This window comes from Rhinoraja longicauda, chromosome 1 (assembly GCF_053455715.1).
Source record: "Rhinoraja longicauda isolate Sanriku21f chromosome 1, sRhiLon1.1, whole genome shotgun sequence".
Taxonomy (NCBI): domain Eukaryota; kingdom Metazoa; phylum Chordata; class Chondrichthyes; order Rajiformes; family Arhynchobatidae; genus Rhinoraja; species Rhinoraja longicauda.
This window is the reverse complement of record NC_135953.1, coordinates 141,073,462-141,095,076: the sequence shown is the minus strand read 5'-3', so window position 1 is coordinate 141,095,076 and position 21,615 is coordinate 141,073,462. Positions and strand designations below refer to the sequence as shown.

The 21,615-nt window shown below is 50.3% G+C and overlaps 1 protein-coding gene across 1 annotated transcript in view; it reads left to right on the top strand.

Moving 5' to 3' along the window:
- Positions 1-21,615, top strand: part of LOC144597895 (protein phosphatase 3 catalytic subunit alpha) — a 168,834-nt gene that overhangs the window by 115,715 nt on the left and 31,504 nt on the right. Inside the window, exon 7 of the mRNA XM_078407663.1 lies at positions 3,078-3,172. Within this exon, the coding sequence (XP_078263789.1) occupies positions 3,078-3,172 (95 nt within the window). The remainder of the gene's footprint in view (positions 1-3,077; positions 3,173-21,615) is intronic.

Below are 21,615 nucleotides of genomic sequence, written 5' to 3'. Positions count from 1 at the left end.
TGCACAGAGTCTTTTACCCAAAGTAGGGGATTCGAGGACCAGAGGACATAGGTTCAAGGTGAAGGGAAAAATATTTAATAGGAGTCCCAGGGGTAAATATTTCACACAGAGGGTGGTGGGTGTATGGAACAAGCTGCCGGTGGAGGTAGCTGAGGCTGGGACTATCCCATCGTTTAAGAAACAGTTGGACAGGTACATGGATAGGACAGGTTTGGAGGGATATGGACCAAGCACAGGCAAGAGGGATTAGGGGAGCTGGGACATTGTTGGCCGGTGTGGACAAGTTGGGCCGAAGGGCCTGTTCCCACACTGTATCACTCTATGACTCTATGATCGGAGCAGGATTAGGCCACTCGGCCCATCAAGTCTACGCCATTCAATCATGGCTGATCTATCTCTCCCACCTAACCCCATTCTCCTGCCTACTCTCCATAACAATAGACAGACAATAGGTGCCAGCACCACCATTCAATATGATCATAGCTGATCATTCACAATCAGTACCCCGTTCTCTGCCTTCTGTGGCAGAGAATTCCGCAGATTCACAACTCTCTGACTGAAAAAGTTTTTCCTCATCTCCGTTTTAAATGGCCTACCCCTTATTCTTAAACTGTGGCCCCTGGTTCTGGACTCCCCCAACATTGGGAACATGTTTCCTGCCTCTAACGTGTCCAATCCCTTAATAATCTTGTATGTTTCAATAAGATCCCCTCTCATCCTTCTAAATTCCAGTATATAACCCCTGACACCGGTACAAATCAATAATCTATCTATCTCTGCCTTAAAAATATCCACTGACTTGGCCTCCACAGCCGTCTATGGCAAAGAATTCCACAGATTCACCACCCTCTGACTAAAGAAATTTCTCCTCATCTCCTCCCTAAAAGAAGCTCCTTTCATTCTGAGGCTGTGCCCTCTGGTCCTAGACTCTCCCACTAGTGGAAACATCCTCTCCACATCCACTCTATCCAGGCCTTTGACTGTTGGGTAAGTTTCAATGAGGTCCTCCCTCATCTGTCTGGGGGGGGGGGGGGGGGTTGATGGGAGCATGAGAGGACTGAATGTAGATCGATAAGACCATAAGACGTAGGAGCAGTGAGGCCATTCAGCCCTTCCAGTCCACACTGCCATTCAACCATGGTTGATCTACCTTTCCATCTCAATCCCATTTTCCTGCCGTCTCCCTGTCACACCTCACACCTTTCAAAGGAGAAGGCAGGAGAATGGGGTTGAGAGGGAAAGATAGCTCAGCCATGATTGAATGGCGGAGAAGACTTGATGGGCTGAATGGCCTAATTCTGCTCCTATCACATGAACTTTCCTAATCAAAAGCCTATCAATCTTCACTGTAAAAATACCCAATGACTTGCCGAGAATTCCACAGATTCACCACCCTCTGACTAAAGAAATTCCTCCTCCTCACCTCCATTGTAAAGGTACATCCTTTTATTGTGAGGCTGTGCCCTCTGGTCCTGGACTCTCCCATCACTGGCGCTGTCGCTGGCCAATGTGCAACCAGTGCAGTGAGAGCAACTCTTCCCCCTTCTATGCACAATCTTCTCAGCAGATGCCAACATCCTCCATGTCACAGAGTCATAGAGTGACACAGTGTGGACACAGGCCCAATGGCCCAACTTGCCCACACCAGCCAACAATGTCCCAGCTACACTAGAGTCATAGAGTGATACAGTGTGGAAACAGGCCCACTGGCCCAACATGCCCACCATGTCCCAGCTACACTAGAGTCATAGAGTAATACAGTGTGGAAACAGGCCCTTCAGCCCAACTTGCCCACGCCGGCCAACAATGTCCCAGCTACACTCGTCCCACCTGCCTGCGTTTGGTCCATATCTCCTCAAACCTGTGCTAAGTACCTGTCCAAATGTGCCTGAAATGGTGTTATAGTACCAGCCTCAACTACCTCCTCCAGCAGCTCATTCCATACACCCACCACCCTTTGTGTAAAAAGGTTACTCCTCAGATTCTTATTAAATGTTTTCCCCTTCACCTTAAACCTATGTCCTCTGGTTCTCGATTCCCCTACTCTGGGCAAATGACTATGTGCGTTTACCCGATCTATTCCTCTCATGATCTTGTACACCTCTATAAGATCAACCCTCATCCTCCTGCGCTCCATGGAATAGAGTCCCAGCCTGCTCAACCTCTCCCTGTAGCTCACACCCACGAGCCCTGGCAATGTCTTCGTAAATCTTCTCTGCACCCTTTCCAGATTGACAGCATCTTTCCTATAACATGGTGCCCAAAGTAAACATAGACATAGAAAACATAGAAAACAGGTGCAGGAGGAGGCCATTTGGCCCTTCGAGCCAGCACCGCCATTCATTGTGATCATGGCTGATCATCCACAATCAGTAACCCGTACCTACCTTCTCCCCATATCCCTTGATTCCGCTAGCCCCTAGAGCTCTATCTAACTCTCTTTTAAATCCATCCAGTGAATTGGCCTCCACTGCCCTCTGTGGCAGAGAATTCCACAAATTCACAACTCTCTGGGTGAAAAAGTTGCTTCTCACCTCGATTTTAAATGGCCACCCCTTTATTCTTGGACTGTGGCCCCTGGTTCTGGGCTCCCCCAACATTGGGAACATGTTTCCTGCGTCTAGCTTGTCCAGTCATTTCATAATTTTATACGTCTCTATAAGATCCCCTCTCATCCTTCTAAACTCCAGTGAATACAAACCCAGTCTTTCCAATCTTTCCTCAAATGACAGTCCCGCCATCCCGGGGATTAACCTGGTGAATCTACGCTGCACTGCCTCAATAGCAAGGACGTCCTTCCTCAAATTAGGAGACCAAAACTGCACACAATACTCCAGATGTGGTCTCACCAGGGCCCTGTACAACTGCAGAAGGACTTCTTTGCTCCTGTACTCAAATCCTCTCGTCATAAAGGCCAACATGCCATCAGCTTTCTTCACTACCTGCTGTACCTGCATGTTTACTTTTAGTGACTGGTGTACAAGGACACCCAGATCTCGCTGCACTTCCCCTTTACCTAATGTGACACCAGCCGGAGGTAAAGCTTGGGAATGACTGTCCTCTTGTGGTCTTCACAGGTATCGAATGTACAGGAAGAGCCAGACAACGGGCTTCCCCTCACTAATCACCATCTTCTCAGCTCCCAACTACCTGGATGTCTACAACAACAAAGGTACGGGACGCGGCGCCACGCGCGTGACTTAGATTTTTTTAAGATTTAGAGATACAGCGCGGAAACAGGCCCTTCGGCCCACTGGGTCCGCGCCGCCCAGCGATCCCCGCACACTAACACTATCCTACACCCACTAGGGACAATTTTTACATTTGCCCAGCCAATTAACCCACAAACCTGCACGTCTTTGGAGTGTGGGAGGAAACCGAAGATCTCGGAGAAAACCCACGCAGGTCACGGGGAGAACGTACAAACTCCGTACAGACAGCACCCGTAGTTGGGATGGAATCCGGGTCTCCGGCGCTGCATTCGCTGTAAGGCGGCAACTCCACCGCTGCGCCACCGCCATCAGTACAACACGCGTGTGACTGCATCAGTACAACACGCGTGTGACGTAGGCGCGAGAGGGCGGTCCCTTTGATCTTAGAAGGCTGCTCTGCAGTAACAGGATCTAGTTGTAACCGCAGCTTCACATCCCCATCCAACTGGGTGACCTTCACCCCTGTTCTGTCAAAGACATAGAAACATAGATAATAGGTGCAGGAGGAGGCCCTTCGGCCCTTCGTGCCAGCACCTCCATTCATTGTGATCATGGCTGATCATCCACAATCAGTAACCCGTGCCTGCCTTCTCCCCATATCCCTTGATCCCACTAGCCTCTAGAGCTCTATCTAACTCTCTTTTAAATTCATCCAGTGAATTGGCCTCCACTGCCCTCTGTGGCAGAGAATTCCACAAATTCACAACTCTCTGGGTGAAAAAGTTGCTTCTCACCTCAGTTTTAAATGGCCTCCCCTTTATTCTGAGACAGTCGGGGACTCTGCCAAAGCTATGTCCCATTTTAACAGAGATCCCCAAGCCTGATGGCCCCAGGATGGAAACTTTGAACTTGTGTTAAATGGAAGCTTCCTCATTGTTAAACAACACTCCATAAGATCCCCTCTCATCCTTCTAAACTCCAGTGAATACAAGCCCAGTCCTTCCAATCTTTCCTCATATGACAGTCCCGCCATCCCGGGGATTAACCTGGTGAACCTACGCTGCACTGCCTCAATAGTAAGATTCAGTTGAGTTTAGAGACACGGTATGGAATGAGCCCACAAAGTCCGCACCAACCATTCACACAGGTTAAATGTTATCCCACTTTCCCATCCCCAATACCTTCACACTGTTGGCAATTTACAGAGGCCACAAACCCGCACGTTTCTGGGACATGGGAGGAAACCAGAGCACCTGGAGAAAACCTAGGCGGTCACAGGGAGAACATGCAAGCTCCACATAGACAGCACCCGAGGTTAGGATTGAACCAGGTGTCTGGCGTTGTGAGGCAGCAACTCCATCAGCTACACCACCGCCTGCCAGCGGCACAATTGTGAGAGGAATCCTGAGCTAGGACTGTGTGCCAACTTTCTCGCTCCCAAATAAGGGACAAAAGGTGACGTCACCCAGCCAGCGGCTACGTGCTCCCGCTCCACCAATGGCTGGTGCCCGGGCCGGGAGGCGGGATGCTAGGCAACCTCCGTTAGGCAAACACACTCGGCCCCGCTCCCTAAACACACTCCGTTAACCTACACTGTCCCAGCTTACACTGGCCCCCGGGCCTACACTGTTCAGGCCTACAGTGGCCCCTGGGCCTACAGTGTCCGGGCCTACACTGCCCCCCGGGCCTACAATGGCCCCTGGGCCTACAGTGTCCGGGCCTACACTGTCCGGGCCTACACTGGCCCCCGGGCTTACTGTGTCCGGGCCTACAGCGGCCCCTGGGCCTACAGTGTCCGGGCCTACAATGTCCGGGCCTACAGTGCCCCCCCCCCCCACCCGGGCCTAATACGGGACAAGGGCGGTCAAATTTAGGGCAAACAAATTTAGCCCAAAATACGGGATGTCCCGGCTAATGCGGGACAGTTGGCAACCCTACTGATCAATGAGGAAAGATGTGTGCTGGTTGTATAAAACACCTGCTGTAACATACACCAGGGATCACAGCACCTCCCCTCACATCTATTTTGTGGGGCAATGGGACTTTGGAGAGACAGCGCGGAAACAGGCCCTTTGGCCCACGAGTCCACACGGACCTGCTACCACCCCGTACACCAGCACCATCCCACACACTAGGGACAATTCACAATTTTTAAACAAGCCAATTAACCTACAAACCTGTACGTCTTTGGAGTGTGGGAGGAAACCGAAGCACCCGGAGAAAACCCACGCAGGTCACGGGGAGAACGTACAAACTCCGTACAGACAGCACCCGTAGTCAGGATTGAACCCGAGTCTCTGGCGCTGTGAGGCAGAAACTCGACCGCCGTGCAGCCCTGTGTCAGCTCTGTGGGACCTCACTAATGGGGCCGGCGCACGGGACCCAGAGGGATGTCGGCAGGGTTAACTTGGTGGGCTTTCTTCCCCCCTGTGGGAGAATTGGCCCCGTGGGTTCACGTTAATGAACCTGAACCACTCCTTCCCTGATGGGGAAATTCCTTGTTAGAGTTAAATCCCATTCCCCAGCGCTGTCTATGCCAAACTTGGTGATAATTAGCACACCTTGGAAATCTGCAGTGAAGAGATGTCACGAGAATGCACCTAAAAATACCTCCCCTCGTGAAGCTCCCTGAAACCTGGCTGCTGCTCAGAATGAATGTGTGGAATGCCTTTCAGTAGCGAGTGTGTTTCTGCATCGTGTGTCTGCTGTGTATTCTCAGCCAATGGTCTTATGTCGAGGTGGCTCGATTCACATCCACACCAGCTTATTCTCAGATAGAAACATTGAAAATAGGTGCAGGAGGAGGCCATTTGGCCCTTCGAGCCAGCACCAACACTCATTGTGATCATGGCTGATCATCCACAATCCACACCCATGCCTGCCTTCTCCCCATATCCCTTGATTCCACTAGCCCCTAGAGCTCCGTCTAACTCTCTTTTAAATTCACCCTTTTAAATTGGCCTCCACTGCCCTCTGTGGCAGAGAATTCCACAAATTCACAACTCTCTGGGTGAAAAAGTATCTTCTCGCCTCAGTTTTAAATGGCCTCCCCTTTATTCTTAGACTTTGGCCGCTGGTTCTGGACTCCCCCAACATTGGAACATTTTTCCTGCATCGAGCTTGTCCAGTCCTTTTATAATTGTATACGTTTCTATAAGGCTATATAAACCAGGGAGCACATGAGGCGCACAGAGTATACAGTGCACACATAATGAAAGGTACAACGATAAATACAACGACGGATGTGCAGCAATAGAATGGCGCAAGGATTGGAGCACAATCCAACGTAACGCTTTGGAAGTTTAAAGGAGATGTGTGGGGAAGGTTTCTTTCCATTGAGGTGGTGGGTGCCTGGAAGGAGCTGCCGGGGGTGGTGGTGGAGAAAGATGCAATAGTGGCATTGAAGAGACCTTTGGATCGGCACACAAACATGCTGGGAATAGTGGGATATGGATCATGTGCAGGCAGATGAGATTGGTTTAACTGGGTATCACGAAGGGAACAGCGATCGACTACACGTACGTACCCCAGTTTGCATTTTCGGCGCCAAAGTAGAGATGGTTGGAAACTTCACATTCCTCGGAGTCAGTATCACCAACAACTTCTCCTGGACCACCCATACTGAAGCAACGACCACGAAAGCACGCCAACGCCTCTACTTCCCGAGAAGGCTTAGGACGTTCTGCGTGTCCCCTGCAACTCTCACCAACTTCTACAGATGCGCCGTAGGAAGCATTTTATCAGGATGCCTCACAGCTTGGTTTGGGAACAGCTCCATCCAAGGCCAGCCCAGACCATCACACAAACCAACCTCCCTTCCATTGACTCCATCTACACCTCACGCTGCCTCAGCAAGGCCAGCAGCACAATCAAGGACCAGTCTCACCCCGGCCACTCCCTCTTCTCCCCTCTCCCATCAGGCAAGAGGTACAGAAGTGTAAAAACGCACACCTCCAGATTCAGGGACAGTTTCTTCCCAGCTGTTATCAGGCAACTGAACCATCCTACCACAACCAGAGAGCAGTGCTGAACTACTATCTATCTCATTGGTGACCCTCGGACTATCCTTGAACAGACTTTGCTGGCTTTACCTTGCACTAAACGTTATTCCCTTATCATGAATCGAAACACTGTAAATGGCTGAATTGTGATCATGTATTGACTTTCCGCTGACTGGAGAGCTTGCAACAAAAGCTTCGCACTGCACCTCCAAGGTAGACACAAAATGCTGGAGTAACTCAGCGGGTCAGGCAGCATCTCCGGAGAGAAGGAATGGGTGACGTTTCGGGTCGAGACCCTTCTTCAGCCTGAAGAAGGGTCTCGACCCGAAACGTCACCCACTCCTTCTCTCCAGAGATGCTGCCTGACCCGCTGAGTTACTCCAGCATTTTGTGTCTACCTTCGATTTAAACCAGCATCTGCAGCTTTTTTTCCTATACATCTTGCACTGTACCTCGGTACACGTGACAATAAACTGAACTGCACTGAAACTGAAACTGTTCAGCACACACATTGTGGCCCGAAGGGTCTGTTCCTGTGTTGCACTGTTCTATGTACTATATTTTAATGCAAAAAAAACTGTGGCATGGTTGTGCAGCAGAGAGTTTCTGCCTTAGAGCATCGGAGACCTGGGTTCAATGACACTGGTGAATGACCCCCCTCCCCTCTTCCCCCTCCTCCCCTCCCTTCCCCCTCTCCTCCCCCTTTCCCCCTCCCTCCACCCCTCTCCCCTACCCTCCATCCCTCCCTCCCCCCTCCTCCCTCCCTCTCTCCCCCCTCCCTCCCTAGGAGATAGATTTAAACTTTAAAATGTGAATAACTTAAAAAATATAACACCGATTTCAATGAAACTTCTTCCATTAGCACCAAAGGGACGACGGTGAGTAAGGTGGGCCTAAAATTGTCGCGCTATCGTGTACCGTGTTAGCTGTAGTTCAGGAACAAACAAACAAACAAACAAATGAGAGTTTTGGTATATAGATGAAGTAAAGCACAGCAAGTGGAGCAAGGATGTTTCTTGTAATTAGATGAGAATTGAGAGAGAATAACTGTCAGGAACATAGAGTGTAAGAAAATAACTGCAGATGCTGGTACAAATCGAAGGTATTTATTCACAAAATGCTGGAGTAACTCAGCACAGTGCAGGGACAGGCCCTTTGGCCCACGATGTCCATGCTGTACATGATGCCAAGTTAATCTAATCTGCTCTGCCTGCACGTGATCCACATCCCTCCATTCCCTGCGTATCAGTGTGCATCTAAAAGCCTCTTCAACAGCGGTATCGTATCTGCCTCCACCACCACCCACCGCCGGCCGCTCGTTCCAAGCACCCACCACCCTTTGTGCAAAAAAAACATTCCCCGCACATCTCCTTCAAACTTTGTCCCCCTCACCTCAAAGCCCCGCTCTCTACTCTTTGACATTTCCATCCCGGGAAAAGGTTCTGACTGTCTACCCTATCTGTGTCTCATGGGTTTTGTACTTTCATCAGGTGTTCCCTTATCCACCAGCGTTCATAGAAAATGGGTGCAGGAGGAGGCCATTTGGCCCTTCGAGCCAGCACCGCTTATCCTTAAGAAATAATAATATAAAGCACCGCAAAAGTACAAAGGAGATTTATAGGAGTTAAACCAGAATTAGTGGCGCAGCGGTAGAGTGGCTGCCTCACAGCGCCAGAGACCCGTGTTGGATCCTAACTATGTCTGTGTGGAGTTTGCACGTTCTCCCTGTGAGCCCCGTGGGGTTTCTCCGGGTGCTCCGGTTACCTCCCATATTCCGAAAACGTGCAGGTTTGTAGGTCAATTGGCTTCTGTAAATTGTAAATTGTCCCTAGTGTGTAGGATAGTGCTAGTGTCTGGTCGGCGTGGATTTGGCGGGACGAAGGGCCTGTTTCCGCGCTGTATCTCGAAACTAAAATTAAATTGAGGGAGTGTACCTGAGAGGATAAACTGGTCAATTGCCTTGTTACTGTAGAAGAGCGCAGACAGAGGACTGAGCTCTGAGTCGGTGGAAATGCTGGAATGGATGGAGACAGTGTGCGGGGCGTGGACTGGGTGGGCCGAAGGGCCTGTTTCCACGCTGTATCTCTATAAAGTAAACTAAGGATTAATCCGGCAACTTGCAATAGTTGTGATCACTTCGTGAACAAGAGCCCGCCTTGCTTGGTATCATGGCTCTTGTGCAGAATGATCCAGGTGGATTCTGGTGACGCCAGCTTTCGCTGCTGTCTAATGTGGCGCTTGCTGCCAGTAAGCAGTCTGTATACAAGTCGCAGGGCTGTGGTGTGAATTCCATCAGAATCGCAACACATTACATTCTCACACATAATATTGAGACTGTGCTCAAAATCTTCTCATCATAGATACTGCAGGCACAAGGTTTTGAATTTACAACCAAGATGAAGAAATGTTTACAGAACCTGGAGGTGACTGGATAAAGGGGTGAGGGGGTGAACAGTGAAAGGCCTGGATAGAGTGGATGTGGAGAGGAGGTTTCTACTAGTGGGAGAGTCTAGGGTCAGAATAAAATGACTAACCTGTCGAAAGAAGATGAGGAGGAATTTCTTTAGTCAGAGGGTGGTGAATCTGTGGAATTCATTGCCACAGACGGCTGTGGAGGCCAAGTCAGTGGGTATTTTTAAAGCGGAGATTGACAGGTTTTTGATCCGTGCGGGTGTCAAAGGGAGAAAGCAGGAGAATGGGATTGAGATAGATCAGCCATGATTGAATGGTGCAGTAGACTTGATGGGCCGAATGGCCTAATTCCTCTCCTTTGACATGACCCTGCCCGCACATCGCCAACACCAAATTCAAACACTTCCTTACAAATCGTCTCTGGTCTCGCTCCCCACCTCTTCTTCCCCTCATCCCCATCGTCAACCTCAGATGGCCTAAAATGGCCTTTCTGCCCCCCCCTCGTGTCCTCACACCAAGCACTCGATGTTATTTGTGCTGTGTGGAGAATGTTTCCTGTCTTTAGTCAAACAGGTCGAAGGACCTGCAGGTAGACACAAAACGCTGGGGCAACTCAGCTGGTCAGGCAGCATCTCTGGAGAAAATGGATGAATGACATTTCGGAACGGGACTCTAGGTTTAGTTTAGTTTAGAGATACAGCGCAGAAACAGGCCCTTTCAACCCACCGGGTCCGCGCCGACCAGTGATCCCCGCACATTAACACTATCCTACACCCACTAGGGACACTTTTTACATTTACCAAGCCAATTAACCTACAAACCTGCACGTCTTTGGAGTGTGGGAGGAAACCGAAGATCTTGGAGAAAACCCACGCAGGTCACGGGGAGAACGTACAAACTCCGTACAGACAACACTGTGGACGGCTCGATTGTAATCATGTGCAGTCTATCCGCTGACTGGTTAACACGCAACAAAAGCTTTTCACTGTACCTCGTGACTATAAACTAAACTAAACTTCCTACTGCCATTGAAGATTAGTGCATCCCACAGGATCAAAGTTCTAAACTCCTGCTTCTGGATTCTGGATATTCTTTCCTTTAGACTTTAAAGATACAGCGCGGAAACAGGCCCTTTGGCCCACCAAGTCGGTGCCGACCAGCGATTATCCCGAACACCAGCACTATCCTACACACACTAGGGACAATTTGCAATTTATAAAAGCTAAATAACCTACAAACCTGTACGTCTTTGGAGTGTGGGGAGAAACTGGAGCACCCGGAGAAAACCCACACGGTCACAGGGAGAACGTACAAACTGTGCTGACAGCACGCATAGAGAGCTAAATCGAACTCTCTCTTGAAAACATCCAGTGAATTGGCCTCCACTGCCTTCTGTGGCAGAGAATTCCACAGATTCACAACTCTGGGTGATTATTAATGTGACTGAATACCACGCAAATTTACAACACAAATATCGATGAAAATCACCATCCTACAAAAATCACAAAACATTTATCAAATTCTCTATTATCTTTTTGCAACTGCTTTATATGCCAAAAGCTCCTGCTCTCCTCCCTCCTGAACCCAGGTCTCTGACACTGTACCACTATGTCACCCTTTCTTCTGTCGTGCTCCCGCTCCAGCAATGGAGGCTGCCCGGGCTGGGAGGCGGGTTGCTACGCAACCACCGTTAGGTGGTGCCCGGGCCTACGGGCCTACACTGTACCTGACCTACACTGTCCAGACCTACACTGTCCAGACCTACACTGTCCGGGCCTACACTGTCCGGGCCTATACTGTCCAGACCTACACTGTCCAGACCTACACTGTCCAGACCTACACTGTCCGGACCTACACTGTCCGGGCCTACACTGTCCGGGCCTACACTGTCCGGACCTACACTGTCCGGACCTACACTGTCCAACCTACACTGTCCAACCTACACTGTCCAGACCTACACTGTCCGGGCCTACACTGTCCAGACCTACACTGTCCGGACCTACAGCATCCGGGCCTACAGCGTCCAGGCTGACAGCGTCTGGGCCTACAGCGCCCCCCCGGGCCTAATACGGGACAAGGGCGGTCCCGTACGTGACAAACCAAAATACGGGATGTCCCGGCTAATACGGGACAGTTGGCAACCGCTATGGTGGAGACAGGTACGATAATGGCGTTTCAGTGTTTTTTGGATAAGCACATGAATATGCAGGGAGTAAAGGAATATGGATCACTTGCAGGCGGAGGAGATTAGTTTCACTTGGCATCATGCTCGGCACAGACATTGTGGGCCGAAGGGCCTGTTCCTGCGCTGTACTGTGTTCTAGATTAATCTAATATTTTGTTTTGTAAAACTGCTACTCTTTAAAAAAAATCAATGAAACAAGGAAGAGCGGAACCTTTTATACAGATGTCTTGCGCTAGTGATGGTGTCTAGCAGCAGCTGTGAAGTGCCGAGAGTTGTGGACGCAGCCCAGACCACCACCCAAATCAACCTCCCTTCCATCAACTCCCATTTACACCTCACGCTGCCTCGGCAAGGCCAGCAGCATAATGTACGGGGATCACTGGGCGGCACGGACTTGGTGGGCCGAATGGCCTGTTTCCGGCTGTATATATATGATATGATATATGATAATCAAGGACCAGTCTCACCCCGGTCAGATTTCAGATTTAAAAGATTTCAAACTTCAGATAGTCCATGCTTTCCCTCTCTATCCCCTCCCTCTTCCCAGTTCTCCCACTAGTCTTCCTGTCTCCAACTGCTTTGTATCTTTGTCCCGCCCCCTCCCCTGACATCAGTCTGAAGAAGGGTCTCGACCCGTAAACGTCACCCATTCCTTCTCTCCCGAGATGCTGTCTGACTCGCTGAGTTACTCCAGCATTGAGCGTCTACCTTTGATTTTAACCAGCATCTGCAGTTTATTTCCTACACATCACTCCGGTCACTCCTTCTTCTCCCCTCTCCCATCGGGCAAGAGGTACAGAAGTGTGGAAACACACACCTCCAGATTCAGGGACAGTTTCTTCCCGGCAGTTATCAGGCAACTGAACCATCCTATCACCAACTAGAGAGCGGTCCTGACCTCCCATCTACCTCATTGGAGACCCTTGGATTATGTTTAATCGCACTTTACTGGGCTTTACCTTGCACTGAACATTATAGTGCACGGCTGGCTTGGATGTAATCATGTGTAGTCTTTCCGCTGGCTGGATGGCACGCAACAAAAGCTTTTCACTGTACCTCATAGGGGTGCCAACCGTCCTTTATTAGCTGGGACATCCCGTATATTGGGCTAAATTGGTTTGTCCCGTACGAGACCTCCCTTGTCCCATATTAGGCCCGGGGGGCTCTGTAGGCCTGGACAGTGTAGGCCCGGGCACTGTAGGCCCGGAGGCCGCTATAGGCCCGGACACGGTAGGCCCGGACACTGTAGGCCCGGACACTGTAGGCCCGGACACGGTAGGGCCGGACACTGTAGGCCCAGACACGGTAGGCCCGGACACTGTAGGCCTGGACACTGTAGGCCCGGGGGCCGCTATAGGCCCGGTCAGTGTAGGCCCAGGCGCCGCCTGACGGAGGTTGCGTAGCAACCCGCTTCCCAGCCCGGGCGGCCGCCATTGGTGGAGCGGGAGCACGTGGCCACTGGCTGGGTGAGGTCACATTGTCCCTTATTTTGGAGTGCGAAGGTTGGCAACCCTAGTACCTCGGCACACGTGACAATAAACTAAACTCAAACTGAAACGCCTCTGCTGCGATGTAACTATCCAGCCTGTAAACAAATGTTTGTGCAAGCTTTGCTTCCTTTCAGCAGCGCGCTCTTCCTCGTGTCACACGAGCCCACTCTCTCTCTCTGGGCCTCAGCATGTTTCCAGTTCAGAGGAAGTGAGATCTTTTTTTCCAGCACATGAAGGTGGAGGGTTTTGGAAAGATCGGCAAATCTCTTTGTGTTTCCGGAAAGACCCACAGCTTAAACAGGAGGCTCTGAAGCCCTGCCAAGATAAATAGGGCCCGTCAAATCAAGAAGAATGTGCCGGGAAAATAGTGTCATTGTTTCCCCGGTAATTGGCTCGATTCTCAAAGCCAGGCATCAGTGGAGATAACTCTTAAAATAGTACATTTTTTGAAGTTGCAGGGTTTGTTACTGGTCACTCATGTTCAAAAGTGATAGGAGCAGAATTAGGCCATTCGGCCAATCAAGTCTTCTCCGCCATTCAATCATGGCCGATCTATATTACCCTCTCAACCCCATTCTCCTGCCTTCTCCCCATAACCCCAGACACCCACACTAATCAAGAATCTATCTATCTCTACCTTAAAAATATCTATTGACTTGGCCTCCACAGCCCTCTGTGGCAATGAGTTCCACGGATTAACTACCCTCTGACTAAAGAAGTTCCTCCTCACCTTTCTAAAAGAGATCCTTTTAATTCTGAGGCTTTGTCCTCTGGTCCTAGACTCTCCCACCAGTGGAAACACCCTTTTCACGTCCACTCTATCTATGCCTTTCATCATACGTTAACCCACTCATTCCTGGAATAATTCTCGTAAACCTCCTCTGGACCCTCTCCAGAGCCAGCACATCCTTCCTCAGATATGGGGCCCACATTTGCTCACAATACTCCAAATGTGGCCTGACCAGAGCCTTATAGAGCCTCAGCATTACATCTCTGTTTTTGTATTCCAGTCCTCTTGATATAAATGCTAGCATTGAATTTGCCTACCGATTCGACTTGCAAATTAACCTTTTGGGAATCCTGCACCAGCACGCCCAAGTCCCTTTGCACCTCCGATTTCTGGATTATTTCTCCATTTAGAAAATAATCTACGCCTTTATTCTTATTACCAAAATGCAGGATTCCACACTTTGCTACACTGAATTTCATCTGCCACTTCTCTGCCCACTCTCCCAACCTGTCCAAGTCCTTCTGCAGAGTCCCAGAGTGTTGGGAGTAGTGTTCAACGTGATTGGACCTGGACACATATTTACACCCATGAACGTGAAGTTCTTACCATCTCCACCTCAGCTCCATTGATGTAGTCTGCCGTGTGCTCCATTTCCTCTCTCCACTACCTGAAGTCCATCTTTTGCTGACACTGAGATTAGGGTTGCCAACTTCCTCACTCCCAAATAAGGGACAAAGGGTAACTCAGCGGGTCAGGCAGCATCTCTGGGGAACATGGACACAGAGTGCTGGAGTAACTCAGTGGGTCAGGCAGCATATCTGGAGAACATGGACACAGAGTGCTGGAGTAACTCAGCGGGTCAGGCAGCATCTCTGGAGAACATGGACACAGAGTGCTGGAGTAACTCAGCGGGTCAGGCAGCATCTCTGGAGAGAAGGAAAGGGTGACATTTTGGGTCGTGACCATTCTTCATTCCTTCGTACTATCCGGAGATGCTGCCTATCATTGCTTAGTTACTCTAATAATAAAACGTGTTAATATATTAATATACGAGGATCGCTGGTCGGCACGGACCCGGTGGGCCGAAAGGACCTATTTCCGCGCTGCATCTCTAAAAGAGCGGCACGGTGGCGCAGCGGTAGATTTGCCGCCTTACAGCGAATGCAGCGCCGGAGACCCGGGTTCCATCCCGACTACGGGTACTGTCTGTACGGAGTTTGTACGTTCTCCCCGTTTTCTCCGAGATCCTCGGTTTCCTCCCACACTCCAAAGGCGTACAGGTTTGTAGGTTAATTGGCTTTGTAAATGTAAAAATTGTCACTAATGTGTTTCAGATAATGTTAATGTGCGGGGATCGCTGGTCGGCGCGGACCCGGTAGGCCGAAGGGCCTGTTTCCGCGCTGTATCTGTAAGCTAAAACTAAAAAACACTCTTGACTCTTGGATGGAGTCAGTGGTGAGAATGAAGCTTTCATTTGGCAGTGAGAGGGGTTTATTCCCAGTTGCCCATTGTAGGTTTTGCAGTTGTGAATGTGAACCACAAACATGTACTCTGTTAGGGCAGGGTGTCCACACTAAACGTCGGGATTACTGGTGACACCTCTCATTTCCTTTGTAAAAGACATTTTGGTCAGTGCCTGTAGCTCTCTGTACTTCAAGCTGTCACATGCTGAAAATGTTGTGAAAAGATAACCCTGACCTGAATGTTTTTGTTGGAAGTGGAGTTAAATGACCTGGGGCTTGTTAAGAAGTCTGCTCTGCATTCTATTCCATTGCCTTCACCGATGATCAGTGCCCTGTTGCTCTGGTGTGACAGGAGAAGGTTGCTCTTGCTGTGTGACAATACTGTAGTTGCCATGGGTCAACGACTGAGAGTCTTCATGTCTGGGTGCATTGAACATGAGGCTGTCTGTGTGAAGGCCAGGGTCAGTACACAACCATCTCCACTGTCTCTGGTCTGAAGAAGGGTCTCGGCCCGAAACGTCACCTATTCCTTTTCTCCAGAGATGCTGTCTGACCCGCTGAGTCAGTCCAGCTTTTTGTGTCTATCTTCGGTTCAAACCAGCATCTGCAGTTCCTTGCTACACATCTCCACTGTCTGTCTGGTACAGGATGCAACTCTGCAGGTTTGGTTTAGTTTAAGGGGAGATACAGCGTGGAAACAGGCTCTTCAAGAGTGAAGAGTGTTTTATTGTCATATGTCCCAAATAGGGGTTGCCAACTATCTCACTCCCAAATATGGGACAAGGTGACGTCACCGCCCCGCGCCCCACGTGACCTCACCCAGCCAATAGACAATAGACAATAGACAATAGGTGCAGGAGTAGGCCATTCAGCCCTTCGAGCCAGCACCGCCATTCAATGAGATCATGGCTGATCACTCTCAATCAGTACCCCGTTCCTGCCTTCTCCCCATACCCCCTCACTCCGCTATCCTTAAGAGCTCTATCCAGCTCTCTCTTGAAAGCATCCAACAAACTGGCCTCCACTGTCTTCTGAGACAGAGAATTCCACACCTTCACCACTCTCTGACTGAAAAAGTTCTTCCTCATCTCCGTTCTAAATGGCCTACCCCTTATTCTTAAACTGTGGCCCCTTGTTCTGGACTCCCCCAACATTGGGAACATGTTTCCTGCCTCTAATGTGTCCAATCCCCTAATTATCTTATATGTTTCAATAAGATCCCCCCTCATCCTTCTAAATTCCAGTGTATACAAGCCTAATTGCTCCAGCCTTTCAACATATGACAGTCCCGCCATTCCGGGAATTAACCTAGTGAACCTACGCTGCACGCCCTCAATAGCAACGTGCCACGGCCACGTGCTCCCGTTCCATCAATGGCGGCCGCCCGGGCGGGGAGGCGGGTTGCAACGCAACCTCCGTGAGGCGGCGCCCGGGCCTCCAGGCCTACACTGTCCAGACCTACAGTGTCCGGGCCTACACTGCCCGGGCCTACAGCGCCCGGGCCTACAGTGTCCGGACCTGAAGTGTCCGGGCCTACAGCGTCCGGGTCTACAGCATTCGGGCCTACAGCGTACGGGCCTACAGTGTCCCAGCCTACAGCGCTCCTCCGGGCCTAATACGGGACAAGGGCGGTCTCGTACGGAAAAAAACAATTTAGTCCAAAATACGGGATGTCCCAGCTAATACGGGACAGTTGGCAACCCTAGTCCCAGATAGACCAGTGAAATTCTTACTTGCAGTGCTACCATCAAATACGTGCACACGATCTGGGTAAAGTGCTGGGAATATTGATGACAATGTTGCCAGTACTCGATGGTATGAGCTATAGGGAGAGGTTGAGCAGGCTAGTACTCTATTCCTTGGAGCACAGGAGAATGAGGGGTGACCTTATAGAGGTGTATAAAATCATGAGAGGAATAGATCGGGTAAACGCACAGTGTCTCTTGCCCAGAGTAAGGGAATCGAGAACCAGAGGGCATAGGTTTAAGGTGAGGGGGAGGGGGAAAGATTTAATAGGAACCTGAGGGGTATCTTTTTTATAGAAAGGGTGGTGGGTGTGTGGAACGAGCTGCCAGAGGAGGTAGTTGAGGCAGGTACTGTTACAACATTTAAGAAACATTTAAACAGGTAACTGAATCGGACAGGTTTAGAGGGAACTGGGCCAAATACTGGCAGGTGGGACCAGTGTGGGCATGTCGGCCGGTGTGGGCAAGTTTGGCCAAAGTGTTTCCACGTTGTATCACTCTGTGTCTCTAGTTCGATGCTATCCCACTTGCTCGTCCACCTGCTCCACACTGGCGCCAATTCACAGAGGGCCAATTAACCCACAAACCTGCACGTCTTTGGGATGTGGGAGGAAACCAGAGCACCCGGAGAAAACCCACACGGTCACAGGAAGAACGTGCAAACTCCACACAGATGGCACACGAGGCCAGGATGTAACCTGGGTCTCTGGCACTGCGAGGCAGCGGCTCTACCCGCTGCACCACTGTGCCGCCCCGGGTCACTGAACCTATCCTGCATCTCTGAAGGAGTTTTTCCGGTCAGTTCCTGCACATATCCCTGTAAGCCTGCAAATGCCTGATGAATCTGATTTCACGGTCCTTTAAGGCACTCAGTTCCAAATCATAGCTCTCTCAGTTGAAGACTCTCCCTGATGCAGAAGAGATTAGTTTAGTTCAGTTGAGAGATATAGCGCGGAAACAGGCCCTTCGGCCCACCGGGTCCGTGCCGACCAGCGATCCCCGCACATTAACACTATCCTACACACACTAGGGACAATTTTTACATTTACCAAGCCAATTAACCTACATACCTGTACGTCTTTGGAGTGTGGGAGGTAACCGAAGATCTTGGAGAAAACCCACGCAGGTCACGGGGAGAACGTACAAACTCCATACAGACAGCACCCATAGTCGGGATGGAACCTGGGTCTCCGGCGCTACATTCGCTGTAAGGCAGCAACTCTACCGCTGCGCCACCGTGACCACCCATGTGTTTTGGGAAGGAAATGAGGGATGCCAAAAGAAAGCCTCTCCAGCTCAATGTTCAGTGTGTAGGAAGGATCTACAGATGCTGGCTTATACCAAAGATAGACACAAAGTGCTGGAGTATCTCTGGGACAGGCAGCATCTCTGGAGAACATGGACACAGAGTGCTGGAGTAACTCAGCGGGTCAGGCAGCATCTCTGGAGAACATGGACACAGAGTGCTGGAGTAACTCAGCGGGTCAGGCAGCATCTCTGGAGAACATGGACACAGAGTGCTGGAGTAACTCAGCGGGTCAGGCAGCATCTCTGGAGAACATGGACACAGAGTGCTGGAGTAACTCAGCGGGTCAGGCAGCATCTCTGGAGAACATGGACACAGAGTGCTGGAGTAACTCAGCGGCTCAGGCAGCATCTCTGGAGAACATGGACACAGAGTGCTGGAGTAACTCAGCGGGTCAGGCAGCATCTCTGGAGAACATGGACACAGAGTGATTGTGGTGGGGAGGGAGGATGACGCTGTATGAGAGGTGATGGGTGGAGTTTGAAAGGCAGACGGTTGGACTAAGGTGAGAGATGAAAATAAACAGGTGTGAGTCAAATGGATTGACGAGTTGCGAATTGTGAAGCTGGAGGAAGAATGTAGGTTGTGAGGCGAGGGGAGGGGAGAAATAGGTGCGAGCCCAAGTGCGGTGCAGGGGAGAGAGGGGGGAGGGGGAAAGAGGGGTGTTGCTGAGGTACCTAACATTGGAAAATTCAATGCCATACAATTGAGTTGTAAGCTGCCCAAGCACAATGAGGTGCTTAACCTCTAGTTACCATAGCTAAATAGGAATGAGCAGCCAATGCCCAAATTACAGTTGACCCCATATTTTAGTTTGGACATACAGCGCGGAAACTGGCCCTCCGGGCCCACCGAGTCCGCGCTGACCGGCGATCCCTGCACACTGACACTATCCCACACACACTAGGGACAATTTACATTTATACCAATCCAATTAACCTGCAAACCTGCACGTCTTTGGAGTGTGGGAGGAAACCGAAGATCTCAGAGAAAACCCACGCAGGTCACGGGGAGAACGTACAAACTCCGTACAGACAGCACCCGTAGTCAGGATGGAACCCGGGTCCCTGGCATTGTAGGGCAGCAACTGTACCGCTGCGCCACCGTGACCGCCTAATATCCGGAAAACTAAATAAAGAAAAGCCTCTCTTTCTCTGCTGCCAAAATAACGATTGCTTATATCTCTGTGCGGGGTTTGCACATTTTCCCTGAGACCACGTGGGTTTACTCTGGGTGCTCTGGTTTCCGACGACACGCCACAGACATGCAGGTTTGTAGGTTAATTGGCTTTGCTAAAGATTATAAATGGACCCCAGTGTGTAGGTTAGTGATCGATGGTCGGCATGGACTTGGGAGGGCCGAAGGGCCTGTTTCTATGCTGTATCTCTGAAAAGTAAAGCCTAATCTCATGTTCTGAAAATCTAAAGTCAAGTAGAATGGCAAACTGTGAAATGTTTTTTTTAGATTTAGAGATACAGCGCGGAAACAGGCCCTTCGGCCCACCGGGTCCGCGCCGACCAGCGATCCCCGCACATTAACACCATCCTACACCCACTAGGGACAATTTTTACATTTACCCAGTCAATTAACCTACATACCTGTACGTCTTTGGAGTGTGGGAGGAAACCGAAGATCTCGGAGAAAACCCACGCAGGTCACGGGGAGAACGTACAAACTCCGTACAGACAGCACCCGTAGTCAGGATTGAACCTGAGTGTCCGGCGCTGCATTCGCTGTAAGGCAGCAACTCTACCACTGCACCACCGTGCCGCCTGGGTTATCAAAACCAGGTGACTGTTGAGTGAATCAGAAATCATCGATGTGGCAGACCCTTTACTCCTTCATCTGCACTCTCTTATTGAATGTGTGGAGCTATTTTGATGGAAGTAATATTGAGGGTTTCACTATTATTAAAGTTTAAAGTTTGCGATTCACTGTTGGAGCAACAGTGACCCCTAGTGTCCCATGAGAGGTCTTTCTGGTCCTGTCAGAATTCCGCGCTATGATCTCTGATCTTTAATGCTGTTCCATTATATTTATTTGGAGTACGGCGTGCAGTTCTGGTCGCCCCCATTACAGGAAGGCTGTGGAGGCTTTGGAAAGAATGCAGAGGAGGTTTACCAGAATGATGGACACAAAAATGCTGGATTAACTCAGCGGGACAGGCAGCATCTCTGGAGAGAAGGAATGGGTGACGTTTCGGGTCAGTACAGAACCGTCTCCACTGTCTCAGTTCGAGACCCATATTCAGAAGAAGGGTCTCGACCCGAAACGTCACCCATTCCTTCTCTCCAGAGATGCTGCCTGTCCCACTGAGTTACTCCAGCATTTTGTGTCTATCTTCAGTTTAAACCAGCGTCTGCAGTTCCTTGTACATTGACCATGAACGATGCGTGGATTAGAGGGGTATTAGAGTGAGACATTGGACAGGCTTTCGACTTTATTTTAGTGATATAATGTGGCCCTTCGGCCCACCACGCCTGTGCTGACCATCGATCAACCATTCACACGAGTGCCTGTACACGCTCACTATCCCACACACTAGGGACGATTTAAAAATTTTAATGAAGCCAATTAACCTACAAAACTGTATGTCTGGAATGTGCGAGGAAACCAGAGCGCCCGAAGAAAACCCACGCAGTCACAGGGAGAACGTGCAAACTCCATACAGACAGCACCCATGGTCAGGATCGAACCCGTGTACATGGCTCTGCGTGGTGGCAGCTCTACCGCTGCGCCACCGTGCTGCCCCCTACTGTCCAACTCCCCTTTCTTCCCCCACACTAACCTTACCTTTTCATGGATAGTCAAGAGTGCTGGAGTAACTCAGTGGGTCAGGCAGCATCTCTGGAGAACATGGACACAGAGTGCTGGAGTAACTCAGCGGGTCAGGCAGCATCTCTGGGGAACATGGACACAGAGTGCTGGAGTAACTCAGTGGGTCAGGCAGCATCTCTGGAGAACATGGACACAGAGTGCTGGAGTAACTCAGTGGGTCAGGCAGCATCTCTGGAGAACATGGACACAGAGTGCTGGAGTAACTCAGCGGGTCAGGCAGCATCTCTGGAGAACATGGACACAGAGTGCTGGAGTAACTCAGCGGGTCAGGCAGCATCTCTGGAGAACATGGA